A 20,719-nucleotide genomic window follows, 5' to 3' on the forward strand; every position below is an offset into this window, starting at 1 on the left:
ATGGAAGCGCGGAAGAGATGTGGAGGGAGATGGCAGAAGTTATTAGAAGAACAGCAAAAGAAAGTTTTGGTGAATCTAAAGGAATAGGACCAAGAGACAAGGAGTCCTGGTGGTGGAATGCGAGTATACAAGAAAAGATAAAGATAAAAAGGGAATGCTTTAAAGAGTGGTCTTTATGCCGCAATGCAGATAACTGGGAAAAATATAAGGCGGCTAAGAAAGAGACAAAAGTGGCTGTAAGTGAAGCAAGGACAAGAGCATATGAGGGTCTCTACCAGTCTTTGGGCACGAAAGAAGGAGAAAAATGTATATATAGAATCGCAAAGAGTCGGGAAAGAAGAACGAGAGATTTGGATCAGGTTAAGTGCATAAAGGATAAGGATGGAGAGGTGTTGGCTCAAGAGGAGAAGATTAATGAAAGGTGGAAGAGCTACTTCTACGAGTTATTTAATGAGGGACAGAAGACTCTTCCGAGCCTTGGTCGATTATGCACAAGGGAAGAAGATCAAAACTTTGACTACTATCGAAGGATTCGAGACTTCGAGGTAAAAGAGGCTCTAAAGCAGATGAAAAATGGCAGGGCAGTAGGACCTGATAATATCCCGATTGAGGTTTGGAAGGGTCTTGGAGGAAAAGGCATCAACTGGTTAACCAAGCTTTTTAATGAGATTTTAAGGTCAAAGAAGATGCCTGATGAGTGGAGAAAGAGCACCTTGGTACCTATCTACAAGAATAAGGGGGATATACAAAATTGCAGAAACTATAGAGGGATTAAGCTTATGAGTCATACTATGAAGTTATGGGAAAGGGTGATAGAACGGAGGTTGAGAAAAGAGACACAAGTAACAGAGAACCAATTTGGATTTATGCCAGGCAGATCTACCACTGAAGCGATATACCTATTAAGAAGGATGATGGAGAGGTATCGTAGTAATAAAAGGGATCTGCACATGGTGTTTATTGATTTGGAAAAAGCGTATGATAGGGTACCAAGGGAGGTCTTATGGAAGGTTTTAGAAAAGAGGAGAGTAAGGATCGCATATATTCGGGCAATCAAAGACATGTATGATGGGGCCACAACTAGTGTGAAGACTCAAGGTGGTGTGACAGAGGAATTCCCTATTGGTATAGGATTACACCAGGGATCATCCTTAAGTCCATACCTTTTCACATTAGTCTTGGAAGTACTCACAGAGCACATCCAAGAGCCTGTGCCATGGTGCATGCTTTTTGCCGATGATATCGTCCTTATGGGAGAGTCAAGGGAAGACCTAAATAAGAAGTTGGAGTTATGGAGAGAAGCTCTAGAAGTGTATGGTCTGCGCATAAGCCGTAACAAGACGGAATATATGGAATGTAAATTCAGTCTGAGAAGGGAAAACTCCAATATAGAGGTGAAGATTGGAGAAAACATCCTACGAAAAGTTAAAAGTTTTAAGTATCTTGGGTGCATCATACAGGATAATGGAGAGATTGAACAGGATGTAAATCATAGGATCCAAGCAGGTTGGTCAAAATGGCGGAGTGCATCTGGTTTTATATGCGACAAAAAGTGCCTTTAAAACTTAAAGGTAAATTCTATCGCACCGCTATAAGACCGGCTATGCTGTATGGTACGGAGTGTTGGGCGGCTAAAGGGGAGCACGAACATAAGCTGAGTGTGGCAGAGATGAAGATGTTGAGATGGATGAGTGGTCATACGCGATTGGATAAAATAAGGAATGAAGATATAAGGGAGAGAGTTGGAGTAGCACCCATTGTGGAAAAGATGGTTGAATCGCGTCTCAGGTGGTTTGGACATGTGGGAAGAAGACCGATAGAACATCCAGTCAGGAGGGTGGATGAGATGGAAGATGGACAAAGAGCGAAAGGCAGAGGAAGACCTAAGAAGACCATCCGTGAGGTGGTCAAACGAGATCTACATGTAAATGGTCTCTCTGTAGACATGATACATGACAGAGCACAATGGCGTCGTTTGATTCATGTAGCCGACCCCACTTAGTGGGACAAGGCTTTGTTGTTGTTGTTGTTGTTGTATTGTGTTCTAGATATAATGTTGAACTTAGGTGTTAAGGATAACAACTCTATACTTCTTTTTTAATTTTAGAAGTGTGATATTATTTTTTTTTTAGTTTCTAAATCTATCTTTAACAGTCAAAATTTTTTATTTTATTTCTATAATCATCTATTTTATCATTAAAACACTACTAGTGCAGCTACTTATATTGACCATGGCAATTAACTTACACTTTTAACTATGTATCTTTTTATTTTTTGAATTACTCACTTCATAAATTAAGAATTTTACAATTTAGGTGCGTTTTAATAGATTAATATGTATAACATCATTTCTACTTTACCTAATATGCATACTTTAATTAATAATTGGTTGCTAAGACGTATATTGACTTACCACGTTAGCTCCAAAGAAAAAACAAAAAAAAAAACAAAAATGAACGAGGGTTCAATTTGTTTTCAGGTTGTTTGTCTTAGGACTTGGTCTTAGTTATTGAGACTTGTTGGTAGCTGAAATTTAATTTACTATGCCTTTTAGAACTAGTAAGTACGCATCATATTATATTTTTTGGTTGCCTCTCTTCCAAGTTTATCTATTATTTGACGTCCAAAAATGTTGTAGTTTATACTATTTATATATTGTAATAATATGAAAAATTCCTAGAGCAGCAGTTGGGGGAAAAGGGATATAGTCATAAGGAAAAGAAAGAGACCATTTCAGATTCACATATGTCCCCAAATTGAACAAATGGCAATCTAATAATATTGTGAGCTGATTGCTTGCTTCTTCTACTAATATATGACAGTAAAATATTATGCCCATAATATTCTGTGACCTTGCTAGGCTTAATTAATCCTTGCTTCTTGAGAAAGATAATCATATTATTTTAGATACAAATTGTGGCCTTAGCTATACGCAGTTATAATAATAACAATCACAATAATCAAAGTACAAAAGCAATAATAACAAGTAACAACTTTTTTTAATTGGCAAAGGAAAAAATATAGTCGTCACATGAACTCCTCCTTTGATAAGCTGTTATACTAAATTTAATAATTTGAATAAATGATAAATAGATTTCTCATTATATTTTTTAGTCGATCTTGTTAAGGATATAAAAAAAACCAATTATTAATTTAAAAAAAAATTGCACATCCAAATATTTAAAGATTAAATATTAAAAATTTTAAATTTCACTGATATTTTTATTTTTTATATTTATCCTTAATTTTTTAAATAAAAATAAAAGTTTTCAAAATTTATTTATTCTTTACACTTTGTTTGGAGGATAGACAATTGGAAAATAAAATAAAAGAAAAGAAAATAAAAAAATAAAATAAAAGGAGAAGTGATTTTTTTTATCTTTTTATGTGTTGTTTGAATGAAGAAAAAATAAATAAAAAGAAAATAAAGAGAAAATTTTGTTTAGTTTAAATAAAAAAATGAAAAAAAAATCATAATAGAGTAAAATTAGTTAATATTCTTATTTTCGTTATATGTAAATTAAAATGTAGATTATATATAATAATAAATTTATCCTTTTCATAAAATAAAGTATAAATATTTTTATTAATTTATTTATTTTTATTATATTTTATACATATTATAAAATATTGTAATTTTATATATTTAATTTAAATTATTTATTTAATATGTATAATATTTAAATGTAAATTTTTATTATAATAATATAATTAAATTTATATTAATAATTATTAATAATAATATAACTAAGTACAATATTAAAAATACATAAAAAATAATATTTTTTATTTTTTTACCTGTGATGAAAAGAATTTTTTTTTATAAAACCCACACAAAAAAATTTTTCTTTCTTAATTTTTATATTTCCAAACAAAAAAAATTCATATATTTTTTTTCTCTCAAACCAAACAATACCTTATTGTAGTAATTGTATTGATTCTGCATGTTTTCATATGAAATTTGACGTATAGTGTTTAGTGTATGTACGTAGTTACATAGATTGAAATCACCTATCTGCTCATTATCTTATTCATATTCCACCAATAAAAATGGGACATTTGTTAAATATAAATATAATAATGAAACATGTGATCTTTTTTCTGGATAATGTTAATTAAAAAGATATAATAAAACAATAATAATTTAAAGTTATTTTATTTAATGTAATACATTAACAATTTTATACAGATAATATTTATAATTAAATATTTATTAATTATATCTAATATCACTTATAATTATTTTGATCTAATACTTTTCTATATATTATGTCGGAACATGCATTTTATTTTGTTATAAGGTTGTTCAGTTTAAATTATTCATCTTTCCAAAATACACCAATTTTTTTCTGCACGTACTGTTGTGCCTCTCTAAGATACAAGCGAATCCTATTTCTCGAAGCGCTTAGCTTCCTCAAGCCAAACTAGTGTGTTTTGAGATAATAGGACGGATCTAGAGACTGAGATTTAGTATTATATTTGTTAATTTAAAAATTGGTATTAAAATTTTAGTCTCTATCTTTAAAATTTTATTATTTCAGTATTTTTAAAAAATAAAATCACAAAGAACTAAAATTTTTAAGAATGGATACTGAAATTTTAATAATATTTTATACATAAAATATTCCATTTTAATTAATTAATTTTAATTTTATCTTTTGTACAAATTAAATTAGAGTTTTATTTTTATTTCAGTCTCTATCTTCCACTTTATACTAAATACAATACTGAGACTTATTTCAATCTTTGTCTCTCAATTTCTATTTCTTTATCTCTGTCTTTTCGTCTCAGTTTCTCTTTCAAACGTTACCTAAAACTTGGATGAAATTAAGGAATTATTATTTTCTCCCCAGCCAAGTAATTTTATGTTATTCTTACTTTTCAATTCTCGGAGTTAATTTGTATTTTTTTGAATCTGCTAAAGGATGGACATGGACAAGAAGTTTAAGTCCATCAGAATTTAGAGTAATAAATGCTAACAATTATGCCATGATCTCTTAAGTCTGCCACACTATGGGAGAATGGTAACGCTTTGAAAAAATTGACGGATTCAATACCAAGAAACATGATTTATTTTTATTAAAATCACACACTTAAATAATTAAATCAAAGCAGAACATGGATACAACGTAGTGCATATGAATTATAACAACTCATGCGATTTATTATTACAGGGAACTGCATGAGGCATATGCATAACACTAAATCAAAGTACAAGTAGAATTATTCAATGATGAGTGTTCTCTGTTGTCGTTCAACTAGTTGTTATCATACCAAAACTGCTTTTGGAGATAGTTGATTACCTTGTTGTCCACTTGGAAAGCTTTAGCCAAAATTTCAGGAGAAATAGGTGGAGTAGATCCAAACACCGCATTTGCAATTGTGATAACACCTGGATTTTGACTGCTAAGAGCAGCAATAGCCAAAGCGTTGCCATAACCGATGTTAAATTGAAAGTGAATGAGGCCAATTGGGAACACAAACACATCACCCTTGTTGAGCACTTTGGTAAAAAGACGGTTGGTGTTGTTCTGATTGGAAGTCACAAATCCAACTAACAGAGTTCCTTCAATAACTATCAATACCTCAGTGCCTCGAGGGTGAGTGTGAGGAGGATTTAAACCCTTAGATCCAAAATCTATGCGAGCAAGTGATATACCCAATGTGTTGAGTCCTGCTAGTTCGTTAACTGTCACTGGAGTTACTTTTGATCCAAGTTTGTTAACAACATTCCCAGGATCTACGTGCTTGAAAAAATCCTCAGCTATCACAAGTTTAGGGTCTTTGCAAAATTTTCCATTCACAAATACTGCAATGTGAAGAATAAAAGGACAAATCTTATAATAAAAACAACTAGTCATAAGATGCTTAAACATAATATTGAAAGGAAACTAATTTGAGTAACAAAAACTATGTGATTATGTGGAGAATATGAATGTATATATATGCACAGATACCAGCGTCTTTGATGCTGCCATCGGGGAGAGCAACACAAAAGTCTTGGAGAGGGCTGGGATCAAAGGCAGAAGCAAAAGAGGCCAGAGCCAAGAATGCAACCAGCAAGTATGTAGCTTTCATTTTTAGTTTGCTAGCTTCTATATATTTCTATAGTTTTGTATATAATTGCTTGTTAATTGTGAGAGACTTGAATATCTTCTGCATGGAGAGCTCGCTATTTATAGCATGGAACCATTGAAGTGGCTTTGCAATTTATCCACGCCGCAGTAGGTAATTAATATTATTCTATAGTATTTGCATTGTGGAACCATTCTTCAACAACTACGTGCATGCTAGTTCAAAGAATACATTTTAAAATAGAATATTATTAGGCATCAGCAAATTTTGTAATTTGTAATCATCATCAATTAGTCATTATTGGTAATTTTAATAGTGTGAGATTTCATCCAAAAATATGAGATTACTCACTTTACTTTTATTGATTAAATATTAGTCAAATTTTAATAACTTTTCCTTTTAAGATATAAGAAGATGCTCCCATAAGTTAAAGCCAATGAAATTATTTTTGGTATATAATCTCACGTTGAATTGGCCTCTTGTATTCATTTTATCTACAGATTTAAGTAAGCATTCACTTCAAAAGTGTTATTTAATTTGATCGTCAATTTTTTTCCAAAATATTAGTTAATATTTAACAAAATTTTTGTTAATTAATTGGTACTAATAACATGTAAGTAGAGAGAGTGAATACTCATATAAATAAATAAGAAAAATGGGTAAGTTTATATAATTAATTTAATTTGAATTAAAACAAAATCTTTATTTTAATTATTATTTGTTAATTAATTGGTACTAATAATATGTAGGTAGAGAGACAATAAATATTCAAATAAATAAATGAGAAAAAAGTGTCAAGTTTATATAATCAATTTAATTTGATAAAAAAATTACAATAATAATTATTTGTGTAATTAATTAATTAATTATAATTCGACACTTTTTAAAACCAAAAATAGTTGAATGCATTAAATGAAGTAAAAGTCTAAAATATTTCTATATGGGAAAGTATGAGGAGCCAATGAAAGTTTATGAAGTATTAGAGATATAACTATTAGTGTTACCTTTTCTCATCAATTCAAGCTTTTGGGATGAGTGGTATCATAACATGGTATTAAAATGCTAGATTCAAAAGGTCAAGAGTTCGAATCTTGGTGGGGATGTTCATTTTATAACTCAATAGCCATTGTACACATATTGAATAATAAATTAATTGTATATGTATTTAACATATGAAATAAATATCCCTATATATTTTATTTAAATATAGAGTATTATGCGAATTAAATTCTAAATAATTAATTTATGACATTATTTTTATTCTCACGAGACTATGAAATATTTGGTGGTTTTAAGTATATAATGCATATTTTAAAATTTTATTTTTATTTAATTAATTTATTATATTCTTGAGACATAGTCGCCAAAATTTGATGTGTAGTTTTAGAACTGGTAGGTGAATTAGTAAATTACATGACTCTTTAAAGTAATTGAGCCTCTTCTAGGCTTATACATTTATCCATGCATAGTGCGACCTTTATTTAGAAAGTTAGCTTGTGTGTCTACAAAAGTCAAGAGCAGTTAGGGTTAAAGGGAAAAAGTTGTAAGCAATTTATTGTCACAACTCACAAGGAAAGTTCGTTGGTAATTGTTTGGTGTCCTTTAAATGATTTATTATATTGCAGCGGAAGTTAGTTAAATTTGAAGAAATCCAAAATTAATATGTAACGTAGGGTTAGTTATAATGAAAAAATAGAAAGTTGTTATGCGGGAAAGAATTAAAAAATTAAGAAAGTCTAGCCACAGTATTTTTATTAAAATTTGATCAGTATTTAATCATTAAAAAAATAAATGATTTCATACTATTAAATATAATTTTATATTATTAAAAATACTAATAATAATTAAAAAATAACTACAAATTATAAAATTTACTGATCTGTATCATTCTTAAAAATTTCCATGAGTACTGTGATTGGCTCCAAATTATGTTTCATGAAGCAAAGATATAATTTAAGCATAGCAGCCTGGAATATCCGATGGAGGGATCGTGATTCTTTTCTGATGTTCCCATTTAAACCTAATTTCCTATATCTATTTCTCTTATTGTATGAAAGAAATTAGAAGCTTATTCTGAATATTTTTTTTCTTTTATCGGATAATTCACTTTAATAATATGAGTTAGCTTACCATTTACTGTCTCTTTGTTGTTGTGCGAATCCCTCCTCTGCTTCCTCCTTATTTTTTGCTGTTATATTTTTTTATTATCATCACCATTTATTTATTTATTTATTTATTTTATTTTGTCAAGTTTCTTTTTATTTTACTCTTTTAACAAGAATAAAAACAAAAAAATCAAACAAAAAATAAAAAACATATAATGCTACAAAATTACTTGAAATAAAATGAATTTATATTCATTTAACTAAAAAAAAAAAATAAGGAAAAGAAGAAGAAGAAGAAAATATAGCATTAGAAGAAATATTTTTCTATACAAAAATGCTATTTGAACACTAAAATTAGCCATTAAAACTAGCCACCAACGTATTTGCGTATAAATACATGAGTGATTTATTTATTTTCAATGTATATTTGTATTCCAGTATGTATTTTATACTGGTGGCTAACTTTGGTGGCTAATTTTAGTATACACGTAGCATAACTCATTTTTTTATTTGCAGCAAATTTATGTGTAAAACGAAGATATTTGGGTGTAACACGAAGATATTTGGGTGTATTTTTATTCTGATAAGTTCTGCATAATTCAGAACTCTTTCTTTTTCTGTTCCTCGTCTTCTGCTGCATCTTCTTCTTCATCTTCTTATTTCATATTCTCATAATTCTTTTTGCGAGGAAAAATCAAACAAAGAAGAAAAAAATACATAATGTTGCAAAATCAAAAGAAGAAGGAGGAGAAACACAACGATGAAGATGAAACACGCGAAGAAAAGAAGGAGAAACACCAAGAATGAGAAACACCAAGAAAGAGGAAAAGAAGAAGGAAGAAGAGGAGGAGGAGGAGAAACACAAAGAAAAAATGACAGTTGTAGTTTTCATCAAGGAAGAAGAAGAGTCGTTCATAATAGTGAGTAGTGCGCTTTGAAAACAGGAAACGGTTGAGTAACGCGCGTGTATTTACTCTCGAATGTGGGAGTGTAATGCGCGTGTGTTTTGTTGAGCTTGTGCCAACTCGTAGGACTTGTAAGCCAAAAAGGCTTGTATATGTAGAATACCTGTTATGATGACACCTGGATTTTGACGGCTAAGACCAACAATAGCGAAAGCGTTGTCATAACTGCAATAGCGAAAGCGTTGTCATAACTCATGTTCAATGATCACTATTACATAACTAATTTAAATTTGTACGTTCAAAGCAAATTTTATAAAAATAAATATTATAAAATACTTTAAATTAAGTGCTCTGTTTCTAGTAATTTTATATATCAATTTTTATTGATTTGTTCAACTGCTCAAAATGAACATCACATCTATATAATCAAGTATAAACTAATAAATCATAAACAAAGGCTTATAATCATCAATACTCAAAATTATATGAGCTATAACCTGCATATATGTTGTAGGATTATTAACAATGGCTACTATTATTTTTTTTCTAGTATTCTTTGAAGTACTCTTTGTTTTGGTGATTCTAAATTAATGAAATAGTATTGTTACTGAAGAAAAAAAATGGGTAAAAACATCAAAGATAATAGGCTTCAAAATATATTTTGTAAATGATAAACAATAACAAAAAATAAACACACTTGTACCAATTATTAGTCGCAGACAAACAATATTAATTTTAATTAATGGAAAGAATGAAATAAAAGAAAAAAAAGAACAAAGTGTGACTTACTTGTAATAATTTGCAAATGCGGAGAGCGTGATAGCATATAGTTCAGGAATAGAGAAATTTGTTGTGTTGGCAACTTTGAATGGAAGAATATTAAAAAGAACGATTGTATTGTTCTGGGTTCCAACAACAAATTAAAGTCAGCGATTTTAAGTGGAAGAACAGTAAAAAGAACGATAAATTGTTATAGCAACAAGATTGACGACTTTAGAATATTAGAAAAAGGAAAAGGCCAAGAAGGTATATTTTGAGAGTGAAGGAAAGGGAAGAAGACGAAAACAAATTTTTTATGTGAATATAGAAAAGAGAAGAAGACGAAATTAGATGAAAAGAATTAGGATTCTATGTTTTTCCCTCTTTCTCCAGCAGCACATACAATGGCCTAATTCTATTTTTTTTAAATAATTTATGTAAAGTTTACTACATATGGTGGTTTGATTTAATAACCAGACTTAAATGTATGTACAGTATAGTAAAATATTTATATATAAAGTATTTTATACATGTATTACATTTATTAAGTTTTATTTTTAAAAATTAAAAATTTATTTACTGATTAGAATTAATAAATACATATGTCATCAATTAATTAGAACATATAAAAAAGATATGTAATACTTCAAATTAATTGGGTAGAAAAGAAATCACCGTTAAATATAATATGATGTACTTACTTGTTCTAAAAGGCATAGTAAATTAAATTTCAGCTACCAAGTCTCAATAACTAAGACCAAGTCCTAAGGCTGAAAACAAATTGATCACTCGTTCATCTTTTTTTTGGAGCTAACGTGGTAAGTTCAATATACTCTCTGAACAAGTACACACATATAGTTGGTATAGAAAGGTTCAACAATTATAAGAGATACAGCAACGTTAATTTGCATGCCAATTCAATGACTCATAGCTCCCTTTAAATACCAAGCTTCCCATTCATCAAATTCAAATCTCATCATAACTAAGTAATTATACCTACATAGCATCATAAGAGATCAGCACTCACAAACACGCACAAAAGAAGAAGAAAGAAAAAGAGCATATTAAGAGTCAAAAGATGAAAGCAATCTACTTTCTTATTGGTTTGTTGGCTTTAGCATCCTCTTTTGCATCAGCCTATGATCCCAGTCCACTGCAAGATTTTTGTGTGGCTCTCAATGACACCCAAAATGCTGGTATATGTCATTACATACTCAAGTATCAATCTCCTTTCAATATATATGGTTAAGCATAGTTATAATTAATTCTTCTTAATTTCTTATTTTGCAGTATTTGTGAATGGAAACATTTGCAAAGACCCTAAAGTTGTAGTAGCTGAAGATTTCTTCAAGCATGTAGATCCTGGGAATGTTGACAACAAACTTGGCTCAAACGTGACTCCTATCAGTGTTAACGAACTACCCGGACTTAACACACTCGGCATATCACTTGCTCGCCTAGATTTTGCACCTAAGGGTTTAATCCCTCCTCACACTCACCCTCGAGCCACAGAGATTTTAACAGTTCTTGAAGGCACTCTCTTTGTTGGATTTGTCACTTCCAATCAAAACAACAGCAACCGTCTTTTTACTAAAGTGCTCAACAAGGGTGATGTGTTTGTGTTCCCAATTGGTCTCATTCATTTCCAATTCAACGTCGGTTATGGCAACGCTGTTGCTATTTCTGGTCTTAGCAGTCAGAATCCAGGTGTTATCACAATTGCAAATGCTGTTTTTGGATCCATTCCACTTATTTCTCCTGAAGTTTTGACTAAAGCTTTTCAAGTGGATAAAAAAGTAATTAACTACCTTGAAAAACAGTTCTGATATGACAATAACTAATTTTATGGAGTGAATTACTACTTCATTCCATTTGTGTGATATATTGTTTGAACTCATATATAATGTAGAACAATAAATAAAATTCACGAGGAATATATATACCAGATTTATTGTATTTGATTTGATTTTTGGTTTAATAAATTATGTATTGAGTTTAATTAGTGAGAAGTTATTATTAATGCCACTTTTTTTTATATATTGTTAATGTTCTAGTCAATCAAGAACATAACGATACCACCATTTATGAAATTAATAACGACATTTATTAACAAAATCTATTTTATGTTCTCACTATAAATTTTACGGTGATTTTATACGTACATTACTACAAGAAAAATGTTAAATACTTAAATATTATTAGAATTGTCAAATTTAGCGTTAAAAATTAGTAGCGACAATACCAACAAATTCTTTTTTCGATAGAAATAATTGGAGGGAAAAAGAAAAAAATTGGCGCGAATATTATGTCGAATTTATCGATGGATAAATCTGACAGTAACCTTAATTAGGGCAACGCTATGTTTTAATCACTTGCAAAGTGTTATTATCGGATTTATTCGCCATTAAATCCGACAATAAATATTCGCTCTAAATTCAAATCGTAAACCCACTCCCTCATCATTTTTGAAGTACTCCCTCTCTAACCTTCTTTCCGAACATATCCTTTGACAACTAATCTTGCATAATATGGTTCCACCTTATCATTACTATCTTGCTTGATCTTGTAAACCCATTTGCTATATATTAATGATTTTTCGACCTTCTAAAAGTGCAACACATTTTCAGATATGGTTTCTATGTGATACCTTAATTTCTTTTTGCATTACTGTCATCAACATAGAAGCTCTTAGATTGCACATAGCCTTCATAAAAGTTATTGGTTCTCCTTCTTCTATTAAAATACAATATGCATGTGGCTTGTAAAATATAATTTGAGTGTCATGATGGTACTTTTCTTTATCAAGTAGATCGACAAACTTCTATGTCATTGATTTTTTGTTCTTGTTATTCGTGCTCTGATTTTGCTTAAGAAACATCACCTTATCTGTATTTCTTATCTATTTGAACAATGACTATCTCTTTAATAATGCTGTCATTTTCTTATTTTCTTATCAGTTAATGTTTCGCAAATATCACATATGTGCTGACAACTACTTTGAGGGCAGTGAATCCCATCGCCGATACTTCTTAATTTCATCAGCATAACCCAATAATATATATTTTCTATACTTTGGATCTAGTTTTGCTCTTTTCTAGAAAATTGTAAATCATGTAAGCAAAACACCTAAATATAGATAAAGAAGAACAATTAGATGGCTTACTTTACCATGTCTCCATTAGTGTCTTCAACCTAATTACGATTGACGGTGACCGATTTATCACATAATAGGTGGTTTTAATAGCTTATGCCTAAATTGACTTTGCTAAACCTACAATTTGTAACATAGCTCATGTTCTTTCTAAGAGAGTTCTATTCATTTGCTCTGCTACACCATTTTGCCGAGATATGTGTTGAACTGTGAAGTGTCATTGAATACTTGCTTGCTTACAAAATGTTAGAAAATGACCATCTATATATTCTCCTCTATTATCTAATCTCAAACACTTGATCTTCTTTTCAGATTCAAGTTCTAATTTTGTTTGAAATTCCTTGAATATCTCAAACACATCTGACTCCTTCTTGATCAGATCCATTCATAACCTCTTAGAGAAATCATCAATAAATGATATAAGATATTTTGCTCTACTTGAAAACATCTCCGATGATTCTCATACATGCACCAGAATGAATCAATTTCAATATATGTTTGCTCCGAGTAGTCAATTTACCAAATGTCAATCTATGTTTCTTGTTTGTAACACAATGCTCACAAAATAGTAAGTTTACCGACTTGAGCCCGGCAATTAGATTATGTTCCACAAGAATCTTTAAGCCCTATTCTAACACGTAACCTAGTTTGAAATGCCATGTCATCATCATTTTTTTATTTTTGCTTGATGAAGCAACTGATGCCTCTCTCTTTTGTAAAGTATCTTCCATAAACATATATAGATTTACTGCAATCTTTTTTGCTTTTATTACCACAAGAGCATTTTTAACAATTTTTAAGATTCCATATTCAATATGGGTCTTGCAAACAAGTTCATCTAGTTGTCCAATTGGCAATAAATTCTCCTTTAAGCTTGTCACATGTTTAACTCCTTGAAGTAAACAAATAGAACTATCAAACATTTTTATTTTGACAGTATCCACTCCAACAATTTCTAAAGCATGATCATTTTTCATAAATATAGATCCTTTCAAGAAAGGTTTATTTGTACAAAATCAATTACGATGAGGAGTCATATACCAGGTTACTCCTGAATTAACAATACAGACATTACTAAGCTGTTTGCTACCTTCAGAACTAATTATTGTTTTACCATACATGATTTTTCTTTTTATTAGAGGTACTTGCATCACATTATTGAGAACTTGATCCTTCTGTAACCTTCTCTATACTCTTCTTATTCCGACAATCTTTCTTAAAGTGCCCTCTTATGCCATATTTGTAGCATTTGAATTGCTTCCTTCCTCGTAACTTTGGTCTACTTTGGCTCCCACTAAAAACACACTCCATTGTTCTCCCTCTCGTCATCAACAACACCTTTACTTGCTTTGAGCTCTTTAATCTATCTTCTTTATTCTTGTGCTTGGATTCTTCTTAAAAAATCGCAGTAACCATACAATCAAAGGAAATATATAATTAGCCAAAACATTATTAGTTAAGTTAATAATGAGTTGATAATATGTATCTGATAGACTTTGAAGTAGAAATTATGCACATTTATTTTTTGCTATGTTGTAATCTAACTATGACAGTTGAAAAATAACTTATTTAGATGGTTGATGCATGTGATTCATCGTCGATGTGGATTCACTCATTCGAAGAGAATAAAGTTTTTTTTTTTAAGAATATCTTATTGTAAAGTGACTTGACTTCATATAATTTGACGAGAGCATTCCAAATTTTTTTTGCTGTCTTTTTCTCTACTTTACTTGACAAGACTGAATTAGCTATTGTCAAGTGTAAGTTTGCAATGACATTGTCATCTACCTCCTATTTTTTATTTGTAATCCCAGTATACTACAGGAAAAATGTTAAGTACCGTCGGATTTAGCGTCAGACGTTAGCGGCGAGTTTTCCATCGGATTGATCATTGGATTTGGCATTAATTCGTCACCCTAAAATATTACCATTGGAACAAAATTTTCGACAGTGACATCCACGGTAATTTTTGGAGGGAAAAAAAAGAAAATTTTGGCACGCCACTACTGTCAGATTTACCCACGAGACAATCCGACAGTAACAATGTTTAGTGAAATGTTGCATTTTGGAGGACATGGAAAACGTTACCGTCGGATGAATCCCACGGTAATTCTGATGGGAATAATGCCCTAAGTGAAAGCGTGAATGTCGTCTTCCCCATTTCGAATTTCACATTTTCTCTCTTCATCTCCACCCTATCTCTCTCATCATCACCATCACCTCAGTTATCTGCAGCCTCTCGTCGCCGTCGAGAGCACCGTTGTCGCCACCCTTCTCCGTCGTTGTCATCCCTTTACAGATACCCCTCTTTCTTCTCCTTCTTCCCCTACCTTTCTCTCTCTTCTTCGCCGTAACCACCATCTGTAGTCACAGTAACTTCGGCGACCATCACTGCAACATCCACGTGTTCCCTTATTTCTTGCTCTGTTCTTCGTTACAAGTTCTTGAACAACTCTTTTCAATTTCTTTAATTGTATTTTAATGTAGTTTTGGTTTGAGTAGTATTTCAATATTAATTAGGAATCAATTTTGAAGTTGTTCAATTTAGTTTTTTACTTTTAGTAGATTTAGGTTGATTAAGTTAGGTTAGATTCAATACATTAGGTTTGGAATAGTTAAAGTATTCGAAATTGTCTAATTGTATTAATTGTTGTGTTAATGACTATTTTGCTGAGAAATTGTTACTGAGATTGTTAGATAATTTTTTTAATTTTAGTTTAATTTAGTTTAAATTTGAGTAGAATTAGAATTTTAATTTTAAATCAGTTTTAGAGTTAGTTCAGTTTAGTTTTCTAATATTAGTGTATTTAGGTTGATTAAGTTATGTTTGATTCAATACATTAGATTTTGAATGCTTGAAGTTTTTGAAATTGTCTAATTGTGTTAATTATTGCGTTGATGACTATTTTGTTGAAAAATTGTTGATGAGATTGTTAGATAATTTTTTAATTTTAGTTTGATTTACTTTAGGTTTGAGTAGAATTAGCATTTTACTTTTGAATTAGTTTCTAAGTTAGTTTAGTTTAGTTTAGTTTTCTAATCTTAGTGGATTTAGGTTGATTAAGTTAGGTTAGATTCAATACATTAGGTTTTGAATTGTTGAAGTATTTGGAATTGTCTAATTGTGTCAATTGCTGCATTAATGACTATTTTACTGAGAAATTGTTGATAAGATTGTTAGATAATTTTTTAATTTTAGTTTAATTTAGTTTAAGTTTGAGTTGAATTAGATTTTTCATTTTAAATAAGTTTCAAAGTTAGTTCAGTTTAATTTTCTAATATTAGTGTATTTATGTTGATTAAGTTATGTTAGATTCAATACATTAGGTTTTGAATTGTTGAAGTGTTTTGAATTGAGTAGAAATTGTTGCTGAGATTATTTGATAATTTGATATTTGCAGACATGTTGATAGGCAGAGTTGCTGCGGATTAAGCTGCTGGTCATGGTCGGGGTAGAGGGAGGATTTCTTCCGGTATCCCCGGGACTTCTAGATCCTCTCCCTCTGCTACGACTACCCTGGTGACGCCACAAGTTACGGATTTAGAGAACCAGTCGTTCATCATGGTCCCAAACCCCAATTATGTGCCTCCGTTCACGGCGACAACGCCGTCTCCTACCACTCAGCAGCTCGTATCCACGGCAATGCCACCTCCAGGAACGGATGCAGTGGCTCTGGAGTCTAGCCACGAAAGTGAGGTACTAGATGATGCCCCTCCACCACCTCCTACCACACGGTTGTGCATTTCGCCTGACAGTGGCACGGGATAAGTATTATGTTCAATGCTCATGTATTTTCTGTTAAAGCTGAAAGTTTTCTGAAACCTGATTCTTGTTTAGTAGATTTAGGTTGATTGGATTGTTGGTTATTGTTTACTAGTTTTCATGATTATGATTCCTGTTAATGCTGAAAGTTGCTGAAATCTAATTCCTGTTAAGTGGATTTAGGTCGATGTGGATTGTTGGTTATTGTTTTCTAGTTTTTATTATTATGATTCCTGTTATTGTTGAAAGTTCCTAAAACCTGACTCCTATTTAGTGGATTTAGGTTAATTTGGATATCTAGTTATTATTTTCTAGTTTAATGATTATGATTCCTGTTAATGTTGAAAGTTTCTTAAACCTGATTCTTATTTAGTAGATTTAAGTTGATTTGGATTGTTGGTGATTATTTTCTAGTTTAATGATTATGATTCCTAATTTCTATTTTTTACATTTAATGATTAGGATTCCTAATTCCTGTTTTCTAGATTTAATGATTAGGGTTGATTTTCGTTTGTGGATTGTTGTTAGGTTTTTTCCAAACCCGAACACATATACTCAGGAGATAACGAATGTATTCATCTTAAATCAAATAGAATATTAAGATATAACTCAATTTTATATACTTTATACAAAATATAATATAAAGATTTAATTTAATTTTTTTATCTCTCAATTTCTATCTCCAAATCTCTATCTCTCTATTTAATCTCTCTTCCAAATGCAATCGAAGTGTAATATTCTTTGCATTTGGTTGTTAAACTAAAAGATGTGTAAGACAATGTTCTTTGCATTTGGTTGTTAAACTGAAAGCTATATAAGACATGTCACTTTCCTTGCAATAAGTAGTGCATATTTTCCAATCACATTTTTTAAAATCGTGTATTGCTCTAATCAAATCACTGTTGTAGGTGAATCAGCCTGGTTATTATTCCTCCCTTCTCTGCATACATTTAATTTTGTCTTTTCTTTTGAGTGTCTGCTATCATCGTTTGTTGCACAATAATACAACACTGAACTTGAGACTCTGACCTCGGAACCATCGAGAAAAAAAGAAAAAATAAATAAAGTGGGATATATGTGTATATAATAAGTTGGATTAAAGATCTTATAAATAGTGAGGTTCGCATAACAACAAAGAGACAGTAGATGATAAGCTAGCTAACTCATATTATTAAAGTGAATCATCCGATAAAAGGGAAAAAAAATATACAACAAACTTCTAATTTCTTTCATACAAGAGAAATATCTTTGCTTCATGAAACATAATTTGGAGTCAACTACTGTACTCTCATGGAAATTTTTAATTCTTTACCGCATAACAACTCTCTATTTTTTCATTATAACTAACCCTACGTTACATATTCTTTTGGATTTCTTCAAATTTAACTAACTTCCGCTACAGTATAATAAATCATTTAAAGGACACCAAACAATCACCAACGAACTTCTTGTGATGAGTTGTGACAATAAATTAAAGGAGGTCAGTATGTTTGACCCAATTGCTTACAACTTTTTCCCTTTGGCCCTAACTGCTCTTGACATTTTGTATACACACAAGCTAACTTTCTATATAAGCACTATGCATGGATAAATGGATAAGCCTAGAAGAGGCCCAATTACTTTAAAGAGTAATGTAATTTACTAATTCACCAGTTCTAAAATTACACATCAAATTTTAGCGACTAGGTCTCAAGAATATAATAAATTAATTAAATAAAAATAAGATTTTGAAATAGGAATGTTAGGGGCATTAATTTTGGTATTTTATAATCATCAATTGGTCATCAATAGTATTTTTAATAGTGTGAGATTACATATAATGGTATCTAATGGTGGGAGATCTATCACTTTTGTTTTAATGATTAAGTGCTGACCAGAAAATACAAAAGTTGCTGCCCCTAAATTTTTCCTTTAAAATATGCATTAAATATACTCTAAAACCACCAAATGTTTCAGAGTCTCGTGAGAATAAAAATAATGTAATAAATTAATTCTTTAGAATTTAATTCACATAATACTCTATATTTAAATAAAATATATAGGGATATTTATTTCATATGTTAAACACATATATAATTAATTTATTATTCAATAATATATAGAAATATTTTAGACTTTTACTTTATTCAATGCATTAAACTACTTTTGGTTTTAAAAATTGTCGAATTATAATTAATTAATTAATTACACAAATAATTATTATTGTAATTTTTTATCAAATTAAATTGATTATATAAACTTAACCCTTTTTCTCATTTATTTATTTGAGTATTTATTGTCTGTCTACCTACATATTATTAGTAATTAATTAACAAATAATAATTAAAATAAAGATTTTATTTTAATTAAATTAAATTGATTATATAAACTTACGTATTTTTCTTATTTATTTATATGAGTATTCACTCTCTCTACCTACATGTTATTAGTACCAATTAATATTTTTATCCGTAATAATATTACAGAAATATAAATTTTTTAAAATTACGATCCACTTTGTCCTGACAGCATAGATTATGCATGACACAAAAGATTTATACATTCAAACTAATTTTACAAAAAAAAAAAGTCATAGGTTGACAAAATCTCTGCCTAAGAAGACCAAGGTCTTTGTAGATAAAAAATCAAATAATAACTTAATAAGTTTTTAGTTATTATTTTTATATGAAAAAGTATTTTTTTATTAATAATTAATTTTAACATTCGTTATCTAAAATTTGAAACAATTTAATGTGTATACATTTACATTTAATTAGGTATTAAGTCTACTGTACAAATAAAAATAATTAATCTTTATACTTGCTATTTAAAAATAATACTTTTCTCTCTATGTATATAAAAAATATAATTAAATATTAGTATAAAAAAATTATATTGATAGTTATAAACTTAATTCAAAATTATTTTTTTTTTCAAATAATTGAATCTTGATTCTAACTTTTAATTATAATATTAGTATTCTCTCTAAGTTATATGTAATAAATATTTGAGAGAAGAGAAATAAAAATATAGATTAGAAAGATAAGCAGTAAAAATTTAAAATTAAATAAAAAATTTAAAAAATCTGTATATAATAATAATATTTTTATTTGAATTATATTATTTTGTTAATTTTATTTTCTGTAAAATAAAAAGGTAAAAAAAATAGAGAATGAGAAAAAAGATAAAGATGAAGAATGAGAGTGAGAGTTTGTTAATTTTGAAAAAAAAAGTTTATTGTAATAAAAATATCGGATGATATATTTAATTTTGATTTGTCAAATTACTAATATAAAATATAAATTATATATAGAGTGAAAATGGTAGAGAGAAATAGAAAAATAGAGAGAGATAGATAAGAGAATTTAGGATGGGAGTTTATTAATTTTGGAGGAAAATGTTTTCTCTCAATTTTAATAAGAGAGTGTCATGTGACAAATTTGGTTATTAAATTAGATAGTAATATATGATACATAATATAGGTATATTTTAATTTTAATTTTAATCTTAGTATTTTAATTTTAATTTTAATAGAGTTAATAAAGAATATCATTTTGATTGTCAAATTCATAATTAGTCATTGATAATGATATATAAAAGAGATAGAGTGGTTGAACTTGAAGGAATGAGGGAGATAGAGAAATGAAGAGGGAGGAGGGAAGAACTCTTTAATTTTAGAGGAAACATTTGATTTCAATTGTAATAAAGGAGTGACACGTGATATATTTGGTAATTAAATTAGATAGTATTCATAGTAATATATGATACATGATACATAATATAAGTACATTTCAATATTAATTTTAATGCAATTAAAGAATGTCATGTTGCACATTTTGATTGTCAAATTTGTAATTAATCATTGATAATGATATATAAAAGAGATATAGTGGTCCAAAGAATGAGAGAGATAGAGAAATGAAGAGGGAGGAGGGAAGAACTCTTTAATTTTGGAGGAAAAGGTTTAATTTCAATTGCAATG

General features: G+C 29.5%; 2 protein-coding genes across 2 annotated transcripts; one reads left to right on the forward strand and one right to left on the reverse strand.

The window, feature by feature from the left end:
- Positions 1-5,049: 5,049 nt before the first annotated feature.
- LOC130935692 (germin-like protein subfamily 1 member 7) lies at positions 5,050-6,135 on the reverse strand. Its single transcript, XM_057865558.1, has 2 exons — positions 5,958-6,135; positions 5,050-5,809 (listed from the first exon to the last, which is right to left on the reverse strand). The coding sequence occupies exons 1-2, from the start codon at positions 6,076-6,078 to the stop codon at positions 5,259-5,261; spliced, it is 672 nt and encodes a 223-aa protein (XP_057721541.1). The 5' UTR covers positions 6,079-6,135; the 3' UTR covers positions 5,050-5,258.
- A 4,686-nt stretch (positions 6,136-10,821) lies between these two features.
- Positions 10,822-11,784, forward strand: LOC130935955 (germin-like protein subfamily 1 member 7). Its single transcript, XM_057865899.1, has 2 exons — positions 10,822-11,040; positions 11,135-11,784. Exons 1-2 carry the CDS (start codon positions 10,923-10,925, stop codon positions 11,668-11,670), a joined length of 654 nt encoding a protein of 217 aa, XP_057721882.1. The 5' UTR covers positions 10,822-10,922; the 3' UTR covers positions 11,671-11,784.
- Positions 11,785-20,719: the final 8,935 nt, after the last annotated feature.

The sequence above is a fragment of the Arachis stenosperma genome, chromosome 6 (assembly GCF_014773155.1).
Source record: "Arachis stenosperma cultivar V10309 chromosome 6, arast.V10309.gnm1.PFL2, whole genome shotgun sequence".
NCBI classification, from domain to species: Eukaryota; Viridiplantae; Streptophyta; class Magnoliopsida; order Fabales; family Fabaceae; genus Arachis; species Arachis stenosperma.

Coding starts and splice junctions, on each gene's coding strand:
- LOC130935955 (XM_057865899.1), top strand. CDS start 10,923: ATGAAAGCAATCTACTTTCTTATTGGTTTGTTGGCTTTAGCATCCTCT. Junction 11,041..11,134: donor CAATGACACCCAAAATGCTG/GTATATGTCATT, acceptor CTTATTTTGCAG/TATTTGTGAATGGAAACATT.
- LOC130935692 (XM_057865558.1), bottom strand. CDS start 6,078: ATGAAAGCTACATACTTGCTGGTTGCATTCTTGGCTCTGGCCTCTTTT. Junction 5,810..5,957: donor TGGCAGCATCAAAGACGCTG/GTATCTGTGCAT, acceptor TTCACATTGCAG/TATTTGTGAATGGAAAATTT.